Genomic DNA, 26,058 nt, shown 5'->3' on the forward strand with positions numbered 1-26,058 from the left:
AACTAATGTTCGACTATACTATTTTTTAGTGCGACAATCATTTTTTACGAGAAGTGCTTGATAATAAATGCAAGCCTCTCAATATTATATCCACGGGGCAAGCCATCTAAACCACGAATGAGCTTGAATCTTCCTTTTCTGGATGATCCAATCAAGACAAAAATGAAAGTGTTCAGATAAAATTCATCTCTCTGAGTTTGTGGCTTTTGTCAAGCTGGGAACGCGTCAGTTGCAAAAACGGCTAGCAAGATAATATGAACGATAATATGAACTCAGTCTTTGAAGTCCAGAGAAAAATGATAAACAGATCTTCAGGACTAGGAGAAATATTATGTTCCTCTCCCACAGCGTGAATCATCAAGAAGGAAAATATGTGAGAACGTGCTTGATATACAGACAGAGTCAACAAGCTGCGTGGGAAAGTGAATTTGAATAGAAGTCTGGTCAAGCCATGAAACTGTCATAATGCTAGCACTGTTTTGCTTTCTACAACTTGGAATGTTCTGGTTCTACTAAGAACGGGGAAGGAAGAACAGGTCTTCTCTCTCTATTTTTGGTATGAACTTCCCTAACTTTTGTATGGAGATTTGCGGCTAACAATGAAGGATGATCTGCAGAATTTAGCTTTCGCTGCCGGATACTAGGGTCCACTCAAACCGTTGAACAGAGCACGTCAATCTATGCGCGACATTCCCAAATACACCGACCTCCCGGAACTTGTGTATCCTCGGAATTTTCCTGCCGCACTTTTCCATATATAGATCCGATATGGACGGGAAATCTACACTTCATTAGATAAGCCTTATGGCCAATTCTTGACTTCTCTCTACACTTTACTCTGAGTTCGGACATTCAAGAGTTTTCGTTTTTAATCTTGGAACAAGTTTAACGGTGTTGGACTCTGCTATTTATGAAGTCTAGTAGAAATCGCACGCTTAATTGATTCAATTTCCAGGTGCGAGACTCTCATATCTCGTTAGGATCACGAGCCTCACAAATTAGGAAAACCCAGCCATACCAAACTAGTGCTATCAAGTAGCTTCATCTGTTATTCTATCTGTAATTATCCATTACCCCAAGATAGGTGGTACTCATATTGTAGTACAAGATACCCCATAGTTAAGAAGATTAATAGTTGCGGTCGTGCGTAGCACATTTTCTCTTAACACGTATACTGTGAACGACGAAAAATCTTTGAAACAGGAACATTTTTCTTTATTCCAACCATACAATTTGAATCAGCACTAATAGACAATTCCATAATGGCTGCCGAAGGTTTAGAAAAGATCACCGAAGTCCCAGTTGAATTCTTCAAGGACGGTTCTGCATTCGTCAAGAAGTGTCAGAAGCCTGACCAAAAGGGTAAGTAGCCAAACATAAAATGGAGAAGTGAATAATCATTAGAAACGCCAGGATCCGAGCCAGAATATTCGTTTTGCTTAGTTGAACTTATCATTATCAAACTACAACATATTATAAACACACAGGAGACACTAGAAAGTTGAATTTCGAATGTCTAACCAGTTTTGTCGGTGTTTCGGACTTTCATACTTGTGTATATCAGCTTATCACATTATCAAAAGTCAACATTTTCACTTCCAATCTTTTTGCGAAGATTTGATTACTAACATTTGCAGAATACTTCAAAATCATAAGAGCTGTCGGAATCGGTTTCATCATGATGGGTGTTGTTGGTTACGCCGTCAAGTTGATTCACATCCCAATCAGATATTTGATTGTTTAAATTAATAATGTACAAGATCATGATGCTCCGAGTACTGGTACACTCCGACATCGCTGTTTATTTCTCACACGAAACTGTTATAGTATTAATGTATAATCATGCTTATTAGGAAGTAGATCCGTCGTAGACTTTTAAACATGTCCCTGAGGACAATGTTGACGGTATAGATCTGATCACGTGTATGCATTCCCGTGAGCTCTTCTCAAATTTTTCAGATTTCTTATACTTAATTTTATACTTTTCCAGGTCGTTCTATTTATCTCCAAAATACGTTCAGCAGCATGTCCACTTCTAGTTTCGTCAAGAAGTTAGCCTCCAATGACCGTCCCACTAGAGATGCGGCTTTGGAGGCTCTCAGAAAATTTTTGTCTTCCAAATCTACCAAGTCTATGAGCTTATTGGATATGGAGAAGTTATGGAAGGGTCTTTACTTCTCCATGTGGTTCTGTGATAGACCCAAGGCCCAGGAAAGACTTGCAGAAAACTTGGGTTCATTATACTCTCAAGTAATTTTGAAAGACGATTTTGCCAAGTTTGTTGAAGCTTTCTGGTCTATTATGATTAAAGAATGGCCCTCAATAGACCAATGGAGAATCGACAAATACTACTTATTGATCAGAAGAGTAGTTAGACATAACTTTCAGTTTATGCAGAGCACAGAATGGGATAGTGAAATATTGCAGAAATGGCTCGACGTCATGAACAGAACCGTTTTAAGTGGAGACAAGTCTGTTCCTGTAGCTTTACCATACCATTTGTGTGATATCTGGGTGGAAGAGTTGGAAAGAGTTCTCTTTGAAGACTTGAAGGATTTACAACTGGAATTGGACGAGTTGAGTAAAGAAGATGAAGACTATATTACCAAGTACCTGGAGTTATTGAAACGTAAAGTTGAAATTGCCCTGGAAGCGCCTATAACGGAGCTCATCTCACCGTTTACTAGATTAAACAAAGAAGCATTGTTGAAGACTTTGAGAGAAAAGTGCAAAGAAGACGTTTTGGATGACGAGAGATTAAAGGACTGGGGATCTGTGGAAGGAGATGAAGAAGAAGAGGAGGAGGAGGATGACGACGACGAAGATGCCAGTGAAGAGGAATGGACAGGATTTTGAGAATTCTATCAAACTAGAATTTAACTAGAAAAAGGGAAACACCTCTCAAGCCTCACAATCATATATCGGGATATTTTCCCAGCATAGCATTACTACACAGAAGTAGATTCATAGAATTAATGTATAATTAGGAATAATAGAACTGAAATACCATAGAGGATTTGTGTGGAGATGCGCTGCGCAGCGCATTGTGAAATATTTTGGAACATTTGCTAGATTAAAAATTGCGAAACTTATATTTGTCTTTTCTTCTATTTTTTTAAATCTACAGCATATAATCCAGAATACATGGCCATTGTCAATGAGCTCTAATGGAAATGACAGTAGTGGTCAGCCCAAGAACCCTTCGGACTTCAAGGGAGAAGCCAATCCGTATATACCGAAGTTCATCTCTACTACACCTTGGTACAGTACTACTTCCAAAGATAAAGATGGAAAGGATGTAAAAGACGAAGACAAAAACGACTACCTCAAACACCAGCGGAAGGACCCCAATGTCGTGGTTGATTACTCTGTAGCACAAGCTGGTGGAGGTATTAGTGACGAAATCGTAGAGTCTGGGAAAAGTGTAGTCAAAAACAAAGTAGACTACGACTCTAAACGAGATAGATGGTTTGGATATCTGAACGAAGAATGGGACAAAGTTTTGCAGAATTGGGAAAAGCTTAAGGCAAATACTCAGAAGAGGCGGAAATTGACGGAAACTGTGGAATTAGACTCAGATGATACCGACTATGAATTGGAACTAGTTGAGATGAACTTGTCGCGAGACGATATCCGGACGAATACAAAAGAAGATCCATTGGAAAAGATGATGAGGGATCGCCAAGATGTTCCATCATACATATATAACATCACCAGTGATCCTAACAACAAAATTAGAGTGGAGTACGATCCCAAATCAAGATTGTCTAAGGATACTACGAAGGGATTCTTGAACGATGACCAGCAGTTTGTGAAAAAATTAAGCACAGAGGGCCAGAATCTCACAGAGCTCCAGAAATTTGCCTGGGAGATCGACCAAAAAGAGCAGAAAGAGAGACAGAAGGAGTCTCTTGCAAAGAGTTTGGAAGCAGGCGAGTATGTGGCACCACAAGTAAACTTGGATTTAAGTGTAGAAGCCAGTCCAACCTTGATGATGATGAAGCAAAGAAAGCATAGGGAAGAATTGGATAAGGCAAAAAGCTTGAAGAAACAATCGTTGTTGAACAAGTATGGTGGAAGTGAATTCGCTAATGCTCCAGAATAGATAGCAACGTCTATAATTCAATCAAATTAGGGAGACAAAAAACTTTCATACCCAGTTTCTCCAGTTCTTTAGTCTAATCATGGTGTCATTTCCAATCAATTCCAAAGACGGAATCGGATCGCTCTTGAAAGCCTCCACTAGAAATTCGATGCTGTATCCCGACATAAAGCGCATTCTCCTAAACTGCACAAGATCTTCCAAGAGCACACCTCCGTTTGTGGGGTCCATCAACGACTGAAGATGACCATCCCTGAGAAGATTCTGAGGTGAAAAGTAGTATTCAAGTTGGTTCTTGATGCTGTTGACTCTTCTCTGTGGTTGCCGTCTAGTTTGTGAACAAATTGTGTTTACACGCAGAATACCTGACTGTGCTGAATTTTCATATCCGTATCTATTACTGTTACGAACTCCAAAATCATTATGGTTTCCATTTGCGATGTCATTATCATTGACACTGGCACTGGGAGTCAACGGAAGAGTGTAGAAAGTTGGATACGGAAATGGATAGTAGTAATACAAGAAACTTCCCTGGGATCCACTGTTGGTGTGAACAAGCAGGTCTCCGCTGTTATGGTCATCATTATTATTCGTTAGTGAATTCGAGCTGGGCCTATTTATTCCCGAATTCGAGCTGGGCCCATTTCCAGTACATGAGTTCGCTCTGGATCTGTATGATCTGGAAACTGCCGACCTTGCGTCTCCCAAATAATTGCTCAAGTCGATATGTATGAATGGCTGGGAATGACCAACGAAATTATACGGATTGAACATACTCTGCTGCGTATCAATTTCCACCGAAGGCACTGCATGTCCTGGATCGCTGTACCTTTGAACTACAGGATTTGAGGTCATTTCTTCTGGATGCTCACGAAGATACATGTCAAGATCGACTTTACGACGTCTTCCTCTTAGGCTTCCTTTTGTGGGAATTGGTCTCTGAATGGTAGTTGTTTTTCCGACAGAGACATAAAATGGTGGTTTTTCGGTCTTCGTGTTATAGTCGCTGCTGTTATTGCTTACACCGCTGCTATCCTTGTTGTCCTTTCCTTTATCGTTGAGACTGCGATCGGAGTTGTCACTGCTGGATAGGATATCGCCATGTGATATGACATCAGCAACGGCTGTGATATCGACTTTGTCAGTACCATCGGGAATATTGCCCATAGGGTTCTCATTAGTAGTAGTGCCAGTTGGATCTGTGGCATTTTCTTTATTAGTATGCTCATTAGTAGGAACTCCAATAATACTGTCATAATTACATATGGCACCGCCAGTGGCATTGACATCAGTAGTAATCTTTAGATCGATAGTTCTCTCTTTAACTTTAGACCTGACTTCAGTCCAGCTGGCGCTCCAAGATTTCTTTTCTGCGGCTAGTAGGGCTGAAGAGCCCACAAACGGCATTGTCCCAACACAGTCCAGAGTCATTGCCCACTGAAGAACGCTTGGGGAGAGAAAACACATAGGCTACAGAATTCAGTTGCAAAATAGACGCTATATGTTGCAGCCATTATGGTCACACGACCAATTGGTAGCGCCGCACTAACCTGCTTTACAGAGTAAGGTGCCACACGACAGAGTGTTTCAGCGTGTGAGGAGGGGAGCGGCTACTGTAGAGGAATAATTGTAGAAGTCTAGGGTGGTTTCACTACGAGTTTAGGCCGGCTGTCCAGAGAATTAGAGAGTAATTGTTCTGGCCAGACTACGCTATTTTTCAGCTGGAGTTTAAATCTACAAAATTTGGCTATTTTAGTTTGGCTCTGAGGGCCCGATTTTTGATTTATAATTGGAGGCGCAAACGGTCGTGCTGGATATGCACTTAGAAAGCACCCGTCTGGATCTACTTGGCACACGAGGGCAGGCTGGAAGCGGTGGAAATGGTGGAGGTGGGGCAGGCTGGAGAGAGCGGTCATGTGACTTGATGAGCGATGAGGGCGATGAGATGGTGGGGAATTTTCAGGCTCTGCTGCGCGAAGAAAGTGCGCTGCGTTTGAAAGGAAGTTGTTTGGCGGGTTTTGGACTTGGATTGGTTCGCCTGTTGTATTTGGCACATGCTCGGATCCGGATGGCAGCTGTGGTGCTGAGCTCCTTATTTCATCTGGAGTGAACGGTCTTCCCGAGCGGATCGGACACATGGGATTCCCCGTAGAGAGCTCCAGCTGGCGCCAGCGCAATTTGCAGAGCCACTTGCGCCTGTGTGCAGGCCCTGATTCAAAGGTGTTCCCATACACTCCCACGTGAGGCCCCAACGTTGGGGCCCATGTGCATAGACCCCCACGTGTGGGATGTTGTCTTGTGGCAGTAATCTCGGTGCTAGCCTCGTGTGACGGTAGCGATTCCGCAACACGTTGGGAAGCCCCGAATCAAGAAGAGAGCGAGCCGGTGGAACCAGCAGAATGGCGGGAGCAGATCACGAATGCTGACGATGTTGCGCATGGTACATGAAGAGCAAAAGTTCATGGCACATAGTACATGCTGCGAAATAGAGTAGAAACGAAAGAGACCAGAAACCAGAGCCAAACCACTCTGGAGAAATTGGCCAGGCGGTACAACACAAAATCTACACAGTCTCTCCAGCCGGTGCTTACTTAGTGTCCAGACTGGTCGTGTGGTTCGCCCTTCTGGAAACGGACTCTCCTGTACCTGTTATCGAAGTAATTATCCTTGCGTTTGCGTTTTCAACGTGGTCCCAGCCAAATATAAATTCACACTATATTTCAACATGTATAAATACAGATGGGGTCCCAGACTGTCTCGTCTTGTGTCGCTTCTTGTGGCGTGCTCTGTGGATCGGTTCTGTAGACTTTGTTTCCTGCCACGATCTTCTACCAGCGTAGACTAGTGCTGATACACACACTCCTACTGAGTCCGCTACTGCTCCTGCTACTGTTCACACTGAGCCGTACTACTATTTTTTGCGGGTCGCTCCAGTGAAAAATTTCGACCCAAATCTGCGGTAATTCTGCCACTCTCCGCGATCCAAGATGTCGTTGCCCAACCCTCCGGTGCTCAAGACCACCATTATCCAGCTCAACAAGGAGCTCGACACGGATGACTCCAACTACGAGATTCTCACCAACGACTACCTCAATAATGCTCGTTCCGGGGGCTCTCCGGGGCAAGACGACCTCGGCCTCGGAATTGGCGCAGGGGCTCTGGCTCCTTCCAAGAAGAAAAGAAGAAGATCCCTGGCCAACATCGACTCCGAGGAACTCGCCAAGAGAAAGCACGAGACAAAACAGCTCCACTCCATCATCGAGAAGAGAAGAAGAATCAAAATAAATAGAGAATTCGAAGCCCTCAAATACTTGATACCGGCCTGTCGTTCGACCACTCCCGGGGGCGGGCCCCCCGGCTCTGCTTCCAGTGCTTCCTCGAACAGCAAAAAGCCAAGCAGCTCGGCTTCCAACGGCAACAATAACGGCAACAAGATCGACGGCATGTACAAGTTGACCATCCTCAAGTCGTCCGTCGAATACATCCTTTACTTGCACCACATCATCCAGAAACAGCATCTGCTTCTTGCGGGCCATTCCGACTTCCCGGAATACAACAACTTCGACATCGATTTTGCCCGCATTCCCCTCAACGTCAACCAATACAGAAATATCGACAAAGACTTCAGTTTCAAGGACTTGCTCTCAGAGCTTGATGAAAGCGGTGATAACTCGAGTAATTCAGTTGCTGGGTCTCTGTCTTCTTCTACGGCGCTGACCCCGGCTGCTTCCTCGGGTTATGCGAGTTCCGGTTTGGGTGCAAAAAAAAACTTTGATTTCAGAAACCACATTATAGAAGAAGAAGAAGACGAAGATTTCGAAGTGGAACCAAGTGCCGGTGCTTACACTACGGTTGCTGCTGGCGCAGAAGAAGCCACCAATGCACCAACAAGTGCGAAAAGTAGCATATCTTCCAAGGGACAACTACCTTCCCCAGACATTACACCAGATATGGCTCCTATTTTGACGATGTTAAACAAATACTCTAATAACTCTCAAAGCAGTGTCAATTCTTTGACATTTGAAGCCAGAAAGAACTCTTACCCTATATCACCCAACACCGTTGTTATCCATTCTGCCAATCCCTCTCCATACACACAACCATTGAAGTCTACTCTTTCTACTCCTGTGCTTGCACAGAAATCCTCCAGCACATCACCACCATTCAGATTCCAAAGGAGTTCTTCATCCAACTCTACCAACGGCAACAACAAGTTTAGCTTGCCAGATCCTGCAGTCAACCCCACATCACTGTTGTCTGAACTTCCTAGAAAGAAGTATTTCAAGTCGAGAATCCCGATCAACAATGCGATTTTCACATCCAAGAGCGATGACGACTTGAATGACGAAGACGCTTCAAAGACATTGTTAGCGTTGAGAAAGTCGAGTATTGATAGCCTTTTGAATTAATCATAGGCTCCTCGTACACTATTATTTATTTCTGTGGGTTCTGTTTTAATTCTACTTTCTTCAGTTCTTGTAAATTATAGATATATTAATGAATTATAATAAGACAACGAAATTATATTTATGCGACTTTAAATTAGTACATTTACAAATATTACTTTTGGAATACCGTAGATTATCATTCTTGCAAGTTTTCGTTTATAATATTATATTAGTCTGTATACTGTAAATGCTACACTAACTCCTCTAACAACTCGTTTTCTCTTAAGTACTCGAAATATTCATCCATGACACTAGGCCAAGCGGCCATTTCATCGTAGTCTGTGAACTTCTCGGGATCTTTTATTATAATGTCCTTGAAGAACAAGTAGAACATAGACCAGCTGTCCTTCAGAAAGGAACGCTTATATTCATTTCGGACAAACTCGAACCATTGCTCAATTCTGGACTCCACAGTAGCCCTTTTATCTGGCTGTAAACTCCCATCTTTGACAGCAGTATTTACTACAAGCGGAAGCAAAAGGGTCCAGTAGTCGATAGCAGTTTGGTAGTCCAATAACTTCTGGTTTTCCACTTCCATCAAGAAGTCAAACGTAAAATCGTAGAGCTTCTTGAACGTTACAGGCTCTTTTTTTCCATAACCTAGATTAGAATTTTCCTCGTAGAAGTTCTCCTCGTTATATAACAACGATTCATGATATTGGGCAAGAAATTTCTTCATACCGTCAATAGAGTTGATGCCATATTGCTGCCATTGCTTCAAAAACTGGCTTTTCAGAAAGACTCCCATTCTTGGACTATGAAGAAAGAATGCCAATGTAAGCGATTGCGGATCTTCTGGTTCGATCTCGAGATCCTCCAAGTATTGCATAGTTCCATTGATATCTATTTGAGACTCATTATCCTCATCTCTGTAATTTTCAAAGATGGCTACTAGAGCTTTGTCGAAAACTGGAGCCAGGCTCTTTTTTGAACTGGGACTGTTGAAGTACGCATCGACAGCACGCTGAAGATTGTAATTGTTGGAATCGAGAAACTTCAGTGCGGTTGCTGAAGACGCACCAGTGATGTCTACGAACTGCTGCTTAACCGAGTTCTTCTTGAACATGATGGAATGATTTTGAAGTGAAACAAACTTTAATTTGTGATAATGGCAAACTATCTAGGATTCAATTCGATAAAAATGATCGGAATAATAAATGAAAGGCCAATGAACTGATACTTGAAAAATATGATTTTCAAGTATTAATGAACAGAAAGGTATATATGTACGAAAATTGTTAGCACACTTTATCTGATATCAGGTATTGCACCAGGATTTCTAATTGAATTTCAGATATCAATTGTATGTTCGGTTTCAAAACAATTGCTCAATTGCTGATTCTATCGACTCAAAATCAGTCCAACTCCAAGTACACAATTTGAATTGTATGAATAGTGTACAACTTTCAAAATGTATAGTCACAGATTCGAAGCTGTTTCTGAATTGATCGCATACACGCGGAATCCGAACAAGTTAGCCGCAATTCACGTTTCCAGCGAGTTTCCAGCGAGTCTCCATCAAAAGGAAGTATGTCTACTTTCTAGTTCAATATAGGGGAGTTAAAGGGTACGAATGTCGCAGTACCTTCTGTTTGTGCACCAAGACATTCGATCACGTGAAAATGTCGAAGACTAAGATCATACCCAACTATGTGATTTGAAATTGCTTATTAGTTCCCAAATAACTTGTATGTAACTATTGGAATCCTTGCAAACCATCTCGTTTGTTTTATATAGAATTTTCCTCATTTTTAATTCATTCTCTAGTTCACCTTCTGAACCCATCATAATCTTATGTATGCTCCTGCACGCATCTCTACTATCTACAAAATGTCTCCACAATAACATAAACAATTCAATTACATCTTAATCTAATCTCTCTCTAATTCCACCAACGAAGATGATGGAGACTCCGATCAGCAAAGATCATATAGAGTGGGTGATTCCCAAACCAACCTTGAACGATTTGTCGTCTTCATCGTCGGATATCGACAACGATATAGATCTTATGCTCAATCATCTCCAGCCTTACTTCCCGCCTTCATTGTTGCAGAATAACTTCTCTGTGAATCAGATAAAGCTGCGATTGGCTCCAGATAAAGTGTCTGATCCAAGTCAACGTGTTAGGGCAGCGATTCGTAGTTGTCTAAAGGACGAAACTAACCAATTGGAATTTGTGCGTTTGTACCAGAACTCTATTTCTGTTCGTTTCAATGAGTTCTTTGCCAATTTCTACAATTCCATGCCCACAGCTCAGTTGGTGTTTCTAGACTACTTCCATATAATAAAAACCATCACCACATACTACAACAGCAGCTTGATTCACTTGAATCTCTCACCGTTGGCTAGAAACTTGTGCACACGTAATATCAACTCGCTTTTCTATAGCAACTTGATAATACGACAGAATTCGAAAAATTCCGAACAAAGCCAACATCAAGAAGATACCTATTTTTTGCAGTCTCTTAGGGAATTTCTTGATGTCTATGTTTTCAAAAATACCCTAGCAAATCCGTTTTCAGACAACTCAGTAAATCTTATAGACATCTTTACCACCTTGATATCCATAAACTTGAACAAGGATATCAATCAGCTCTTGATACAGTTATCTATACAGAAGATCAAGCTGTTTATCATAGCCAATTGTTCGGGAATATGGGATAAGCCGCTTCTTGAAACAATTACAGAATTTATCCAGAACGAAATATACCCCAACTTCTCCATTATAGCCAGCTATTCGGCAGATTTAAACCTCACCAATTCTGTAAACAACGTGTATTTGTACGACCTAATAAAATTGGCACAGTTAGAGTTGGTCTCGTTGAGAATTAAAGAAATCTATAGCATCATCTTGTACTATCCCAACAGTTCAGATGGACTCTACGAATTGTACCAATGTTTGCTGACAAAATTCAATCATCACCACTATAACCAAACCCCAGATCAATCTCATCATTCCACTAACTTGATCAACGACATCACCAACCTATCGAATTTCTCGTATTTGGCGAACTATTCATTGAAGTCCCAGGCTTATCAAAGAGCCAAACTTGTAGATACTTTTGTGGATTTGTGCCACAAGAATTTGCTTCATTCTGGGGCAAACACTGTAGATGTCATAACCACTTATACCAAGACTATCAAATCATTCCTAATTATAGATCCAAAGGGTGTCTTGCTTGATAAAGTAGTGCGTCCTATTAGGCGCTATCTAAAGACTAGAGAAGATATAATCATCAAAATCGTACATGGTCTATTGGATGATGATGAATCTTCCAATGAATTGATAGAATTAGCAAAGGAATTAAGAAGGGCCAAAGCCAAGACTTCGAAAAAGAGAAGCGTTGTGGAAGATTCTCTTGATATGAACTGGGTTCCTGATCCAATAGACGCCTTGCCAGATTTCAAGAAAGGCAAGGTCAGTGACATAATCGAGTCGTTGATATCCATCTTTGATTCCAATGAGATCTTCATAAATGAATTCACAAAACTATTTGGTCAACGCTTGGTCAACTTGCATAATTACGATGTTACGGATATAGAGGAACGCCTCAATTTGCTCAAGCTTAGGTTTGGCAAGAATGAGTTTACAACTTTGGATATCATGATTAAGGACATCAAAGAGAGTAAGGTTCTTAACAAGAAATTGACCGCCAGACTGGGAATACAAGCTCCGAATTTCCATACTTCTATATTGTCTCATTTGTTTTGGCCAACTGTGTTGGAGAATTTATCCGAAAATGATAATTTCAATTTACCTCCAGAAATCAATATCAAGTTTGAGGCATACAATAGTGACTACACTAGTTATATGAAAGGGCGGTCATTGAAATTTTTGCCCAGTCTTGGATCAGTAAAAATTGAACTTTCGTTCAACAACAAGATTACGCAAAACTTTGAAGTTACTCCTGATAGAGCTGCTATTATTTCTCTTTTTGATGACAATTCGAGTGAGCTTTCTGTAGATTTCATTTCAAAGAAATTAAATATGTCTCCATATATGGTTTCCAAAGGTTTGTCTTTTTGGGTGAAGGAAGGAGTTTTGCTTGAGCTAACGAAGACTTTGTTTATTGTCAACGAAGACGACGCTGAAGAAGATGTTCTTCATTCTGCGTCTATTCCTTCAGCTGCTACTCTAGCAAATTCTGGGTCTGATAAATCTATCAATCTCAAGTTTAAAGAGTTGGAAGTGCTCTGGCCGTACTTGAAGTCGATGCTAGAAAATATCTCATATTTGAAGTTTGAGAGAGTGAAGACTTTGTTGAAGTTGACTGTCCCAAAAGACAAGTTCGATTTTGGAACTATTGATGACAGTAAATTGGAAGACTATTTGGACTGGCTAGTTGATGAAGAGAAGTTGGAAATTACCCAGCAATCTTACAAGCTAAAGGAATAGCATTAATTGAGTATCTATATGTTATACAAAGATGTTCATAATATACAAAATCTTGGTTCGTTACATTTACTTCTTGGAAGAAAAGTCTACCTTTGAAGTTTCGTTGCCATTGGACTGTGCAGACTCGATTTCCGACACCTTGGCTGCATAATCAGCACTTGGAGTCCATTTTCTTACAGACTTCGTTTCATCAAGCGAAAAGTCAGGAACTTTTATGCCCCAGTTTCTCTCCAAGTGAAGTTGAAAGTCTCTGATGTCTACTTTGTCTACTTTACGATGTTTGGCTATCTGACAGGCAAATCCTGTGACAGACGAGATGAACTCATCGGCCAAGTCAAGCAAGATTTCCTCTACATCGTTGTCCATAGTTGTTTTGGCATCACCTTCATCCATTCCAATGTTGTTGACTAGATCTACGAGTTTCCTCTTTGTCAATACTCTGCCACCATTGTCGGAGAAATTGGAAGAAGTGTTGCTGTGAATGCTGCTTAAGGTGGAGTACGAGTTGAAATCTGTAGCCGAGTGCATTCCCAAGCCAGGACGAATACCGTTACCTATACCTGGTCTGGAAACAAAAGAACTAGTTGTTCTCAAGTTTGCAGCACTTGTAGATGTGGGAATAGCTGCTCTTCCTAAAGCTGAATAGGAAGAAGTAGCCGTGAATGGCTGAGGTCTTTGAGTTGAAGAGTCTATAGGATTCGTCAACGAACCTAAGGGCCCTGTTCTAGCAGCCACAAAAGACGAGGATTGAACTCCAGATTGAGCACCAGGCTGGTCTGAAGAAGCAGGTGCTACAAACTTGGAATCATTGGAGAGTTTGCTGTTTGATATTTCTGGTTTCAGATCTGTTTTCAGCGTTAAAGGTTGAACAACTGGAGTGTTTTCACCAGTAGAAGGTCTCGTGCTATTGACAGGTGACGGTGACGGTTGGCTTGACATTGCTTGTGAAAGTGGCCCGCCGTTAGCACTGAGCTTTCCTTGTTGTATAAGTTGGTTTTTCATATATACGGCGATTTTCTGGTACTGAGAAACTTTTGGTTTCAATTTTGCCAATTCGGTATTGGTGCTTTCAATTCTAGTTGGGTCTGTTTCGGCTGTTTTCGAATCTTCTAGAACTTGAATCTTTTTAAGTAAATCTTGCAAACTCGATCTGACCTGGTTGAAAAGATCAATAGTGACAGCTTTGGTATTGATTTCACTCGGAGTTTGTGGTCTGGATACTTGTGGTAATTGGCTAGAAGTGTCCGCAAGCAGCGCCACAGACGGAACTGGAACTGGAGATTGGATTGCTGAAGCAGGTGATTGTACTGCACTTATGGATTTTGAAGCCGATGAAGCATTTGAATCATTTGAAGTAGTTGGATTTGAAGGATTATTTGTCAAACTAGAGTTTAAATTAGTGCTTGAGTTTGAATTAGAATTACCATTCGAGTTTGTGTTGGAATCAGCATTCGCTGAAGAATTTGCTGCATCCTGTTTGGCTTTCTTCTGCGCTCTGTATGAGATTAAGATGCGCTTTATCGATTCTGCCTTTTGGTAATGCTGTTTTGCTTTTTCCACATCAGATCCCGCGGCCTTAGCCAATTCTATTTCGTTGGTGAACCGCTGTGCTAGTTGTGCTGCTTGATTAGGCTCAATGTTGGGAATCAGCGGCGTGGACGTCCCTGTCGAAGCATTGGAAATGGATACACTAGCTGTAGCCGAAGCAGAACCTGACAATCCACCCGTATCCGGGCTCGGCTGTGCGGAATCGGGAGCATTTGTAGACTCCATTGTGAGGAGTGTGGATGAAATAAATGGATATATGGAAGTATATGGAAGAAAAAATGAATTGGATATAGTAGATTGTTTTTGAATTTGAGTTGGAACTTTGGAAACTTTTGTTATTCAATCATGTGGCTTGTATCATGTGACTAATTGTGATAAAGAAGTTGTGCAGAATTATCATGGAAGACTATACCTAACATGATATACTGGTGTGGTATATATACCGTATCCCTTAAACAACTTCCTGTCTCGTAGGCGATTTGTTAACTTCTCTTATTATTCTTGACTGTTAAGATTCTCATAGAAGTAAAACTCGTTACAAACTTAGAACTAAAATTCTGGACTGTATATGTCTTGTTGGCTCTGGCTGCGAAAACAGGCTACTCAAGATATGTCCATATATTTTTCACATTTCCATTTATATTGTCGAATGTATCCTTTTAGAATTTACTAGATTTCAAATTTGTTGAAAAGACATCTGAATAGGTTTACGCTTAATACTGTTTTTATATTACAGCATTTATTTGCTGTTCTAATATACATTCAATCTATTAAATATAGTACATCTATGCTAAAATAATGCAAAACATCTTTCGATGCTGGTGGCATTGTTGCCCCACCAGTTGGGCATGTTGTAACTTGTTCCCACGGAAAAGATCAAGAATATGAGCAAGATTGCCAAATTATAACCAGTGTCAAAAGCAGCTGCCAAAAGATAGTTATACTTCTTCCACAAGGCGTGCTTATACCTGACTCCCCAGTACATTGAAATAGTGCCTCCTATAAATCTGGAGAAGTATCCTGTGGAAATATTTCCATAAAATCTACTCATGCTAGAAAAGAACACAGTGGTGTTCCAGAGGTTCCAGTTCAGGTTGGGGTACCTTTGATGCAACTTGAAGAAGATGAATGGAGCCACTAATCCCAAAACAAAACCATAGGGTAAAAGAGGGTAATTTTCAAATAATCTGGAAGGGCCCAAAACCACATACTGAATAGCATTGGTATGATTCGAGGTTATTGTTTGGCCAGTCCATTGATGCAAAGGATCAATCTTAGAGCCATTGAGAAATTCTCTCTTGGTACTCAACACCCATCTAACAGCCAAATAGTTGATGGGAACCCCAATCATTTCACCATACAATTGAGAGAAAAACACGGCCCGAGGTGGTAAGTGGTTGTAGAATCCCAATCTCATACATTCAAGATGGTATTGGGCTCTATACCAGGCATTGCCAGCAATTGAGCCGAAAACTAAGGCTCCAGCAGGATGCTTCAGTTCCAAGTTCTGAACCATGTATCCGTATACAAGCTCGTTGAATGTACCTATAGCCAACTGGAAGTTGGACAAGGCATAAAGCCAGGCCAATGGGGTAACGATGATAGAACCCATGACTAAGGCTACGATGGCAGCCCACCATGGCATGAACATGTATCCATTGAGGAAGATAGACATCAAGACGGTGAAGGAAATAAGGAATAGCACCAAATACCAGTAGATTGGAACTTCTTCATATCTAGCTCGCAATTTATTTAATCTATCTGTGTACTGAACTTTGGTATCTTTATCTCTGGTGATTAAATGCTTGAAAGACGATTTGAATTTGTCGTATCCAAAGAGTACAACCCATGTTGTACCACTAACGTAAGCAGCGTAGTCAAAGAACATATTCCATGCTCTTTGGGCTCCTAAATGGATGGGACCAAATTGTTCATAGGCAGTTAAGTTCAACTTCAAATCTTGGGTCAAAAGCTCATTTGTGGGGTAAGGTAAGCCATTCCCTTGGAAAAGGCTGTTCGACATTAAACCTCCTTTGAAAGATCCAATTCCACCCCATTTAACCAAAGGAATAAGAATCCAGGCTCCAATGACAAAGGCTATGAACTGAATGACCTGTATCCAGTAAGGATACAACATAATCGACGAGGTAATATTGGCCCAATCCAAAGAAAAGTTGAGTACTCCCATTCCACCCAAACCAGAGCCTATGAAGTTCACCGTTTCATTATATGGAGCTATCCAACATAAAATAGCCAACGAAGACGTCATTGGGAAAAGAAATTCTGGAAAGAACTGCCATGCCGTCACCCCTAAAAGTACTGTGAAGAATACTCTCATCTGCTTAGAACCACCTCTACTTGACTTGTCAGATTTTGCCTGAGACTGCAACAACGTCGTCTGCATAAGTGCCTGGGGCCAAGAGAACTGAGGATCGTAGAGCAAAAAGTTCTTAGCAATTGCAGCGTACGAATAGCCTACAAAGACAATCGCCCACATAAACCCGACAGCCACAATGGCAGGAACTTTTTCTCCAAAGTATAAATCAGCTAAAGAGATAGCATTTGTGGCTAAATTACCGGTGGCTCCACTATTAGCCGTGATGGTTACCATGACTGTTTCCTTGATAGACCATGGTCCAGGGTTTAGGTCAATTTTGAATCCGAAGAACTTGATTTGTTTCCTTGGAAGTGTTCTTGCAAGATACTTCCCGGCCCAATGGGACACTATTTGTACAAAAAATATGGAGTATGCTGCTGAAGTCGTTCTGTATGAATTCATAGTGTCTATAAAGGCTCCAGGGATTATGAAAACTGTCGACAAAAGAAAGTATCTGAAAGTCAAAACTGGAATGGAAGGATCATCCACTAAGGGAACCGCTTCCCTAATTATCTTAGGCAATTCTAAGACGTCCGGATCAAGATCCTCGTTATCCTCGGAGTCGTCTGAAGAACTCGGAGAACTGACCACCTCAACCGAACCATAGGATTTGTACGATTTTATGGTTTCAGCATTACTTCTTCGAGGAAGTAGCGGTTCCGAGACCTCGACCTCCACATCCAGGACATTCTTCTCGATTGGAGACTTTAACGGCTCAAGATCAGCCATTGGGAGTTGGCTATAATTTTGTGTCTGTCTGTATCAGAATGATGAAGATCAGATTGTATTCGTTTGGAAAGTCTAGTAGTATATTAAATGCAAATGCTGTAGATTAAATGTATGTACAAAAAATGCTTATTTCACCAATCTAGTGGTTCTGACTCTATAAATATATGAAGAATGATCCAGTTGTATCTATTACTAAGAATCTGGAGTTTGAAATCAAGATGGAATAACTGTGGCTGGATTTCGCAATTTGTCAGCCATCGAAATGTCGCGCGACATTTCTGACATATCAAGAGATCTTCTGCGCACAAAAAAGCAATACTTAAGCTTCTATTTTATACGCACTGTAATTTGCGCTCGTGACATGGTTTCCGTTTTGGGTATTTCCGGTTTGATACTTTTCTGTTGGAGTTTTTGTATCGTTTTCTCTAATCGATTTTGCAGCCATTTCTAAAGTGCCAACAATTGCTCAACAACTGCAAGAATGTCGTCATTGGCATCTTTTGACTGACTGTTCACGTAATGGGGACTGGATAACCTGTCTTCGATCATTCCATCCACTAGTTTTCTGAGTCGTTTGATTAGAACACCATTCTTGTACCACGTTCGAATTGGCAACCAATTGTCCAACACAATCCCAGTAGGTCCATTCGAAAGTTGGTCGCTCAAATTGTAGCCTATGCTACCTCCAAATAATAAGGCAGCAATTGTACTGGTAGGAGTGATGTCACTCAAGAAAAATGCAAAAGTCTGGTGTGATCTTCCGTACACCACAAATGGTGATTTAAGAATTGGATTACCTCCCTTAGGTGCCTGCGGAGTCAAATCGTACAATTCTCTTGCCTTTACGAAATCGAGATTTCCTTCCTCATCCGTAGCTTGTTCTAATATCTTTTCGCTGAGTGATCCGTCAACAGAATTGTCATCAAAAATAACAGAACTGTTGTGAACTCTGGCCCTATTGGCTGGTAATACATCTCCCAAGTTTTTGTTGCTCTCCACAAGATCGACATATTCTTCATTACGGACCCAGAACTTGGTCAATGAAGCTTCCGGATCTACTGCCACAGATCCCACTGCCGACTTCACATATTTGGGGTCGGGAAGCTGGACTCTAGCAATCTGAGGATAGAAAGAAGCCGTGATAATAGCTCTTATGACTCCGAAATTTTCGTTATTTCTATTAAGAAAGTTAAAATCGACATTACGATTCCTGTGTGAGTATCCATGTGGAACAAATCCAAGATCCTTAAGTAAAGAAATGTATTGTACCCTTGTAGACGAGATATCATTCAATGTAATAAATGACAAGTAGTTCAGAGAAATGAATTTCTTGGTGTTCTCGCCATTTTGTTTCATTTTATCGTATTCTGCATATGCATTAGCTATGGCGACAAAGTCTCCTTGGTTCTGGGAAAACTCTCTTCTCTTTTGCTTGATCTCCGCTCTTTTGTCTGCAAGATTGAAAAAAGGATTACCAGTAGAGCTGATAGATGCTAATGTCAAGCATATATCTAAACATCCAAATATACAACCAAGAATGAGCAATTTACCACTCTGGAGATCCGTTGGAAGATATGATAAATACTTACCGAGGTGCGATAATTCTTCAGTATCAGCATCCAAAGCACCAATTTCTTTTAAGAATTTCTTCGAAGTTTTCAACGACGATTGATCCGGAGCGTCGATACCACTGTTCAAGAATTCATCAACACTCCTTATGCCCATGGATTTCACAACTAAGTACAAATTTTCAAGTCTTGTCCGTTTGATTTCAGGAACGGCCTGTTGTCTCATTTTGGTTTCAATTTCTTTGGTATAAAGATGGTAGCAGTTACCATTGGTTACACGACCTGATCTACCTCTCCGCTGTCCAATTTCGGCCTTGGAACACCAGTTTTCAATTAATCTAGTTGTATTCTTTTCGGGATCATAGAACATCGTCTTCGATCTACCTCCATCAACGACCACCACACAGTCGGGAATAGTAATCGAAGTTTCTGCAACGTTTGTAGACACCACAATCTTTCTTGTACCCTTCGCTGGTACCTTAAAGACTCGTTTCTGTTCCATAGAAGACAATGCTGAGTGTAATGGGAGCGTCCAAGATGGTTTGTCCCTCTTCGAGAAGGCTCTCTCAATAATGGAGACACATTGATTAATCTCCATGATACCTGGTAAGAATATTAAGATGGAGCCATCATTTCCCTCGGAATCAAGTTTATCATCGATGTGCAAACACAACCTAGCAACTAAGTCGAAATTAATGTTTCCCTTCTCAAAGTAATGAGAATCCGCCCTTGGTTTCACAATTCCATTTGCAGTTTCCACGGTGTAGTCGATATCATCAATAATTTGATCTAAGTAGTAGTCTTCAATTGGAAATGTTCTACCTTCAATATGAATATGATTTAAAGGTGTATTGAAAAAGTTTTTGAAGATCTCGACACTTATGGTTGCAGACATTAGGACAATCTTAAGGTTAGGAAAACGATTCATGGTCTTTTTTAATATGATGAGTAAAAAATCACTATCCACGGAACGTTCGTGAACTTCATCAATGAAGATGTATTCTAACTCATCAAAAATAGAAGTCTGATGTGAACTGGAAGATGCAAGGAAAGATTGCAACATTCTCAAAAGAACACCTGTAGTCACAAATGATATTCGGGTATCTTTACTGGTTTTATTTTCACCTCTAATAATGTACCCTGTTTCTCCGCCAACTTTATCCAAACGTTCTTCCGATATTCTATCAGCAAGACCAAGGGTAGAAATACGTCTTGGTTGAGTACACATAATCTTGCCGGAAAAATTGCCCCTGGAGTTCATATCATCGAGAATAAATTGCACGATTTGAGTGGATTTACCCGAACCAGTCTCCCCTGTCACCAAGGTAACCTTGTTGGAGTTAATAACGTCCACCAATTGTTCTTTCTTTTTCCAAGCTGGTAAGGAACTTCTCTGTTTCAAAGACTTCTGCATTTCCTTTGACGTCAACTTAGCCTTGTAGGCAAGTTTATCTGCTTCTATTTCCTTTGGCAGTTTAACTTTAATTCTCGACTGTTTGTTTTGAGATGTAGTAGTAGAAATGGTCCTTTTCTTGTTACTTTGGGTTGCTCTATTAATTACTCCTTCCAGAATTAAAGGACCTGGGTTATCAATAATTCGAGAAATGTTCTCCTCGAGCCATTCGATAATGTTGAAAATCATGCACTCACCGAGAATTTCATTTTCGGTGATGTATTGTACCAAACTAGAGAGAATTGACAACTTGATGTAGTTCGCTAATTTGAAGGAAGGGTTGTTCACAACGATTTGAATACCAGGGAGCTCACAAGGGTATTGCAAGCTTTTGAGTAGACGAACATTAAGTAAGTCTTCAGCGATCTTATGTGGTCTGAGTTGAATATCTACAATAGTTTTCTCAGAATTATTAAAGGTAACTTTGTTGGACTCCATCATTTTTATTCCTTCTAGCTCTTGTTCCCATAAGCTCTGAGAGTCTTCCAAATCTGTAGCTTCAAATTCTTGATCTGACTCTAATTCTAAAAATGTACGTGTGAGTTTGACGCCAGCTTGCACTTCGTTAAACTCGCATTCCTCTAAGGAAGTCAAGACGTCATCTTTATCGAAACCTGATTCTGACAACCGTTTCAACATATACTCAAGCTTGATATCTTTGGAAACTCTAAGCATGACACTAGAATCCTTTTCAGTCTTAGTGAATTGCGGTGGAAGGTCATCTTCAGGAATATGGAATAAGAGCCATTCCAAGGAATCTACAAACGAAGAAGTGTACTTGAAAGCTTCTTCGATGTGAATTTGTCTAAAACCTAATGCTAGCAATGACTTCTGATTTTCCTCGGCCTTGGATTTATTTTGAGACATTGGATGTTCGTTATCAATGATCCAATTGATATGTTTACGGATTGACTGTTCCAAGGAACTACGAATCTCCGGTGGAAAGTCAATGAATGGAGCATTGCCCCATACTTTTCTTGGAAATGTAGGCACATTGATAGTTTGTGGTATCTTGTTGACCTTTGTACCTGTATTTCCTTGATTTCTATGATTACTCGAGGTGGCGGTACTTGCTTTAGCTGAAACAACAGTAGTGCCTATGCTGATAGAAGGTTTCTTTATTTTACTTTCATTTTCCTTCCGGAGAAGTTCCTGTTTAGTCTTTTTCTGCACCAACTCTTGCTGCTCTATATATACTTGGAAGGGATTGACATTGTATACCAAGTCATGCTTATACTTGTCTTTCTTCAAGACTTCGAGTCGTTCCTTTTCGAGTTCGACCCAATAGTCTCGGAAAATGTTCGGAAGAAGCATTTTCATGTTTTTGATGAAATTAATACGGTACAAAACATACGTAGCCGACATATGCCTAGCTTCATTTGTTGTCAGTTTTGGTTCGTACTTGGGTATGAATTTTATGGAGATCGGCTCTTTTGTCTTCGGATTAACCGAATTAAGATGAAAGAAACAGACAAATCCCTGCCCCTTCTTAACCATATCGAAGCTGGGCTTGCCCCATTTTTGTTTTTGGCAATATTCATTCAATAAGGTTACTGGAAGTTTTCCCGTCCATCCAAAGTTTTCCCCTATAGCCAAACCTCTAAGTGGTTTCTTGACTTCATCCTGTGGTTCTTCTACCTTAGATTTGGAGTTTTTCTTACCCTTCGCATTGCCTGGAGGAGGCGTTTCTTCCTGCTGCTTGGTTTTGGTCTTTTTGGCCATGTGCAATCTTTCTTGCTAGAGGATAGAGCACCTGATCGAGGCTGTCTTTGGGAATATAGAGAAGATAGCGGAGCAATCTTCCAGATTAGCAATTCTGCAGATATAATTTTTCAATGAAAATTGAGGTGCAGGAGACATGATTTCTTAAGTCGTTTTAAACTTTTATTATCCGAAGCCGTCAGCTTTAGTATATGTAAGAGTGCAAGATAAATTGTTTGCAGAGGCTTCACTTTGAAAGGATTCACGGTGGCCGAATGATTGGATGAGTGTCACCGTTGTCACATTCTAGAAATTAATATTACGGAATACGATCTCTAATCTTACAGACCGGCATTGTTTAAAATAGTCCGAATAAAATTGTTAATTATTGTTTCCATATCGCAAAATAATGCACTCCATTAGGGAGTTCCGCATTTACGAGGGTATCCTACTGGCAGTTCAGATTATTCCACAACTACAATGTTAGTCATTTGTTTACATTGAAGTCTCAATAGGGTGAGCGACCCGGAAGATGGTCTACGTTTTCCAGGCTTCGATGTGATCGTGTTTTTAAGCCTGAAATTCATGGTCAACACTACTGTCGCGTTGTTGTAGTTGGCATTAAAAACAAAGATTATCTGCTGCCAATCTATTTACGATCACCACTCCATATCCTAATGAATTCCTAATGAATCGATAGAAACTTATAAGTGATTAACAAAAAAAGAAAGGAATTGACACGGACAGGAATTGAACCTGCAACCCTTCGATCTGGAGTCGAAAGCTCTACCATTGAGCCACCGCATCACCCTTGAAGTGCAGTTTGATTGCGTTTTGTGAGGCTCTCTAATTTTTTTGGGCTAAACTGTAAATTTTTTCACTAAAACTGTAAAATGTTACCCTCTTTAGGATGAAGTGCTTATTTTTTGGCTGCGAACACAGCCGTATTATCATATAGTATTTTCATATAGTAAGTCAAGGATAAAGCTTCAAGTAGCCAATGAGTTACAACTCATAAAGTGTGTGTATCTTCTTTTAAAGTTGTCTCAAAATTTCTCGCAATTTCAAAGGCATTGAAGTCATTCAAGTTCCGTTTCACATATCCATATCATTGAACCAAAAGAAGATGGAAACTGTTACCGGAGAAACCTACTATAATTTTTCGAACAAAGTCAACAATTCAATTGCGTATTTTGAAATTTGAGGTATTCCTGTGTTAACTGCAACTTTGTTGCGTACTTTGGAACGATCGTTTATTCTTCCTATGAATCTGAAAAGCTTCAGAGTTGGTCATTGAAACTGTCACTCGTTCATTCTTTCTGATAATGCAAGCCATCTAAATAATACGGCTATTTCTTACCTATGGAAACTTGGGAACCGTGAAACTTGTAACTGCTGTATTATTTTTATCGAAACGGAGGATTCCGTAGTGGTCAACCATGTATGGAGATACGAAAAAGTGTGGACTGTGTTGCTTCTATAAGATGTTGATCTTTGAATCTCAAACTGCCGTGATTTGAAAATCAAATATTATCAATGCAAATGATGCCGTACCCGCTATACGGTTAGGTTATTCGTTTCTGTGACATTCCGGCGTTTCATGTGTCCATCTCAAAAAGGTAATGCTGCCGTTGGTTCTATCTAGTGGCTTAAACCTTTATCAGAAGACAAAGGAAATGTGGATGATAAATTATCCAGGCTAGACTTCCATTGACGGTAGTGTACCGTGAGGAGAAAAGGTTACCCTATAAAATATACCAGATGCCTAAAAAATAGCAACAGTGATAAGCACAGAGCGGAACCGCAAATCAGAAGAAATGCAATGACACCTTTATTTAGAGGTCGATAACAATATAAAATAACGTTGGAAACAGCTTCAGGAGCGGGAATGATCCATTTGCAGAATACGGGCTGCTAGAAAATGTAATCGACTTGCAAAATATGGACGTACATGTATTTAAATCAGCCGGCAGTTAATCGTGCAGAGTCAAGAGTATGCATACTTGACTGACCTAGAAATAAAGTTGCAAGCAAGTTCAAATACGGAGAATAATAATTCTATATGCGATATGGATGTGTCTGTGCGTTTTTCTGTGGATGTTGAACGATATTGTGAGGGGCAGAAGTTTACCCCTGAGATTGTCTGAGACAAGGAATCCGCAGAGCACTTGATTATCATTATGAAATATACAGGGTGCAGATACTAGAACCGTCAGATGTAGGAAGAATTTGCTGAAGCTTGAATACGTCAAAAAATGGTAAGAATCAGCGTCATAATGAAAACTGGAGATGACTCTGGAAAAGAGTACTGTTTCTGCGATAATTATAACGGCAATTAACTTACCCACGCCCACAGCCTAGTCTAAAAATGTCATGTACGCAAATGATCCAGGTACAGCAAGTACATGCTGTATTATGTCTAGCTTTGCCATTTGACGGAACTCCGAAGCTTTAAGTATTGAGTGCTATTGTTCACCATGAATAGGGGAGAAAGCTTAGTTTATTTTCAAGTGTGTGAGGGGGGCCACGGCTAATAAAGGAAACTATTATTTTGACATTTACAATTGTTACAATTGTCGTTGACTATATTCGTGCCAAGTGATTGGAACTTCTTTCTACAAACGGATATGTGATATGATTGTATTTGGGTTTTCGAATGCTGGTAGAGAAAAATCCATTTTCGTAATCCATTTTGCAGCAAGAGTTCATAACCACGGTTATTGCTGCAGTCTTGTAGAGCTTCGTTCGGCCAGGGAATAGCCGTGTGAAGTGGGAGTCAGACTTGCAATGTTGCAGCCAATGAAATAGTGTGTGGCAGCGCTACTGGCTCCGACCGTAAAGTTTCACTTGCATTTACAATGGCGCGCCGCTAAATGCTAGAAACGTTCAGCCCTTCGTGCGTTTGGCTTAATTTACTCATCCGAACAGTTGCTTATCCGCTTCAACCAACGGATGAGTAAATTTAGGGAAAAATAGCCTCGGGAATGGATAAATACGAGAGTCTACATGATAACCTAACCTATATGATATGTGAAGCGGAGCCAAATCGGATGTAGACAATCCAAAAGGAGACTTAACATATCATTGAAAGGCAGATCTTTTTTTGAAGCTGGTTCTACATAGGGAATTTTCAAGTTCTGGAATTGTTCTGGTATTCCGCGAGGAGAATTTAAAGAATTGAAAATAAACTAAGCTGCGGAAGTCCTTGCTATCGCAAAACATGGGGCCAGCAAACTGATTATGCGCCGTTTACGCAAGAGTGACGTTCTACAAATTTAGCTACTACACGATGGTTAGCCGCTCGTTGGAGGAACCTAGAACACTTAGTAATTGATGAATCACCAGCTTTATTCGATTAGTAAACCGGCAATAAAAATGTCGCACTTTCTTTTCCTGGATATGCGACATTTATGACTTCAATAACCTGGAGTAAGGTTAGAAAATCACTCAAAATTTCAATACTCTGCTGCAAGCAGGGAAAGGTCATTTGAATGACTAGCTGTTACTGCAGGAAGAAACCACAGTTGGGTCTGCTCCAAATGCACCAAGCGCAATTTGCATCTACAGAGAAAACTCTGCTGTCTAGCAAATGCCGGCTGTAGAGAGACTGAAGTACGATAATGTTCGCCAGCGCTCGGGACAAACTCAGGCCGACCGTGATCTGTCCGGATAGCCTCTGTAAGGTGAAACCAGGCAAATGGAGGAGCTTCCTTCGCTACGTTGAACACCACCAGTA

General features: G+C 40.6%; 9 protein-coding genes across 9 annotated transcripts; 4 read left to right on the forward strand and 5 right to left on the reverse strand. All coding sequences in view use genetic code 12, as the record gives it.

Annotated features, from left to right (window-relative positions):
* Window positions 1–1,262: 1,262 nt before the first annotated feature.
* On the forward strand, window positions 1,263–1,848 carry PICST_87203 (protein transport protein SEC61 gamma subunit; the record flags this gene model as incomplete). The annotated part of the gene is made up of 2 exons (XM_001382612.1): window positions 1,263–1,362; window positions 1,638–1,848. The coding sequence occupies 2 exons, from the start codon at window positions 1,263–1,265 to the stop codon at window positions 1,742–1,744; spliced, it is 207 nt and encodes a 68-aa protein (XP_001382649.1). The 3' UTR covers window positions 1,745–1,848.
* A 174-nt stretch (window positions 1,849–2,022) lies between these two features.
* On the forward strand, window positions 2,023–3,001 carry PICST_67079 (predicted protein). The gene has a single exon (XM_001382613.1). The coding sequence runs from the start codon at window positions 2,026–2,028 to the stop codon at window positions 2,854–2,856; it is 831 nt and encodes a 276-aa protein (XP_001382650.2). The 5' UTR covers window positions 2,023–2,025; the 3' UTR covers window positions 2,857–3,001.
* Window positions 3,002–3,157: 156 nt separating this feature from the next.
* PICST_41297 (pre-mRNA splicing factor affecting 3 splice site choice) lies at window positions 3,158–4,105 on the forward strand (the record flags this gene model as incomplete). The annotated part of the gene is made up of 1 exon (XM_001382614.1): window positions 3,158–4,105. One exon carries the CDS (start codon window positions 3,158–3,160, stop codon window positions 4,103–4,105), a length of 948 nt encoding a protein of 315 aa, XP_001382651.2.
* Window positions 4,106–4,242: 137 nt separating this feature from the next.
* PICST_30198 (predicted protein) lies at window positions 4,243–5,533 on the reverse strand (the record flags this gene model as incomplete). The annotated part of the gene is made up of 2 exons (XM_001383147.1): window positions 4,243–4,256; window positions 4,315–5,533. 2 exons carry the CDS (start codon window positions 5,531–5,533, stop codon window positions 4,243–4,245), a joined length of 1,233 nt encoding a protein of 410 aa, XP_001383184.2.
* Window positions 5,534–8,740: 3,207 nt separating this feature from the next.
* Window positions 8,741–9,616, reverse strand: PICST_54287 (predicted protein; the record flags this gene model as incomplete). The annotated part of the gene is made up of 1 exon (XM_001383148.1): window positions 8,741–9,616. The coding sequence occupies one exon, from the start codon at window positions 9,614–9,616 to the stop codon at window positions 8,741–8,743; it is 876 nt and encodes a 291-aa protein (XP_001383185.2).
* An 837-nt stretch (window positions 9,617–10,453) lies between these two features.
* PICST_87387 (predicted protein) lies at window positions 10,454–12,946 on the forward strand (the record flags this gene model as incomplete). Its single annotated transcript, XM_001382615.1, has 1 exon — window positions 10,454–12,946. One exon carries the CDS (start codon window positions 10,454–10,456, stop codon window positions 12,944–12,946), a length of 2,493 nt encoding a protein of 830 aa, XP_001382652.2.
* Window positions 12,947–12,968: 22 nt separating this feature from the next.
* On the reverse strand, window positions 12,969–14,775 carry TAF122 (TFIID subunit (TBP-associated factor)). The gene has a single exon (XM_001383149.1). It carries the CDS (start codon window positions 14,717–14,719, stop codon window positions 13,013–13,015), a length of 1,707 nt encoding a protein of 568 aa, XP_001383186.2. The 5' UTR covers window positions 14,720–14,775; the 3' UTR covers window positions 12,969–13,012.
* A 509-nt stretch (window positions 14,776–15,284) lies between these two features.
* PICST_30203 (predicted protein) lies at window positions 15,285–17,600 on the reverse strand (the record flags this gene model as incomplete). The annotated part of the gene is made up of 1 exon (XM_001383150.1): window positions 15,285–17,600. One exon carries the CDS (start codon window positions 17,598–17,600, stop codon window positions 15,285–15,287), a length of 2,316 nt encoding a protein of 771 aa, XP_001383187.2.
* An 80-nt stretch (window positions 17,601–17,680) lies between these two features.
* Window positions 17,681–22,343, reverse strand: PICST_81358 (predicted protein; the record flags this gene model as incomplete). The annotated part of the gene is given in 4 exon segments (XM_001383151.1): window positions 17,681–18,104; window positions 18,117–18,593; window positions 18,627–21,649; window positions 21,677–22,343. 4 exon segments carry the CDS (start codon window positions 22,341–22,343, stop codon window positions 18,048–18,050), a joined length of 4,224 nt encoding a protein of 1,407 aa, XP_001383188.2.
* Between the last annotated feature and the right edge of the window lie 3,715 nt (window positions 22,344–26,058).

This window comes from Scheffersomyces stipitis, chromosome 2 (genome assembly GCF_000209165.1).
Source record: "Scheffersomyces stipitis CBS 6054 chromosome 2, complete sequence".
Lineage (NCBI taxonomy): Eukaryota > Fungi > Ascomycota > Pichiomycetes > Serinales > Debaryomycetaceae > Scheffersomyces > Scheffersomyces stipitis.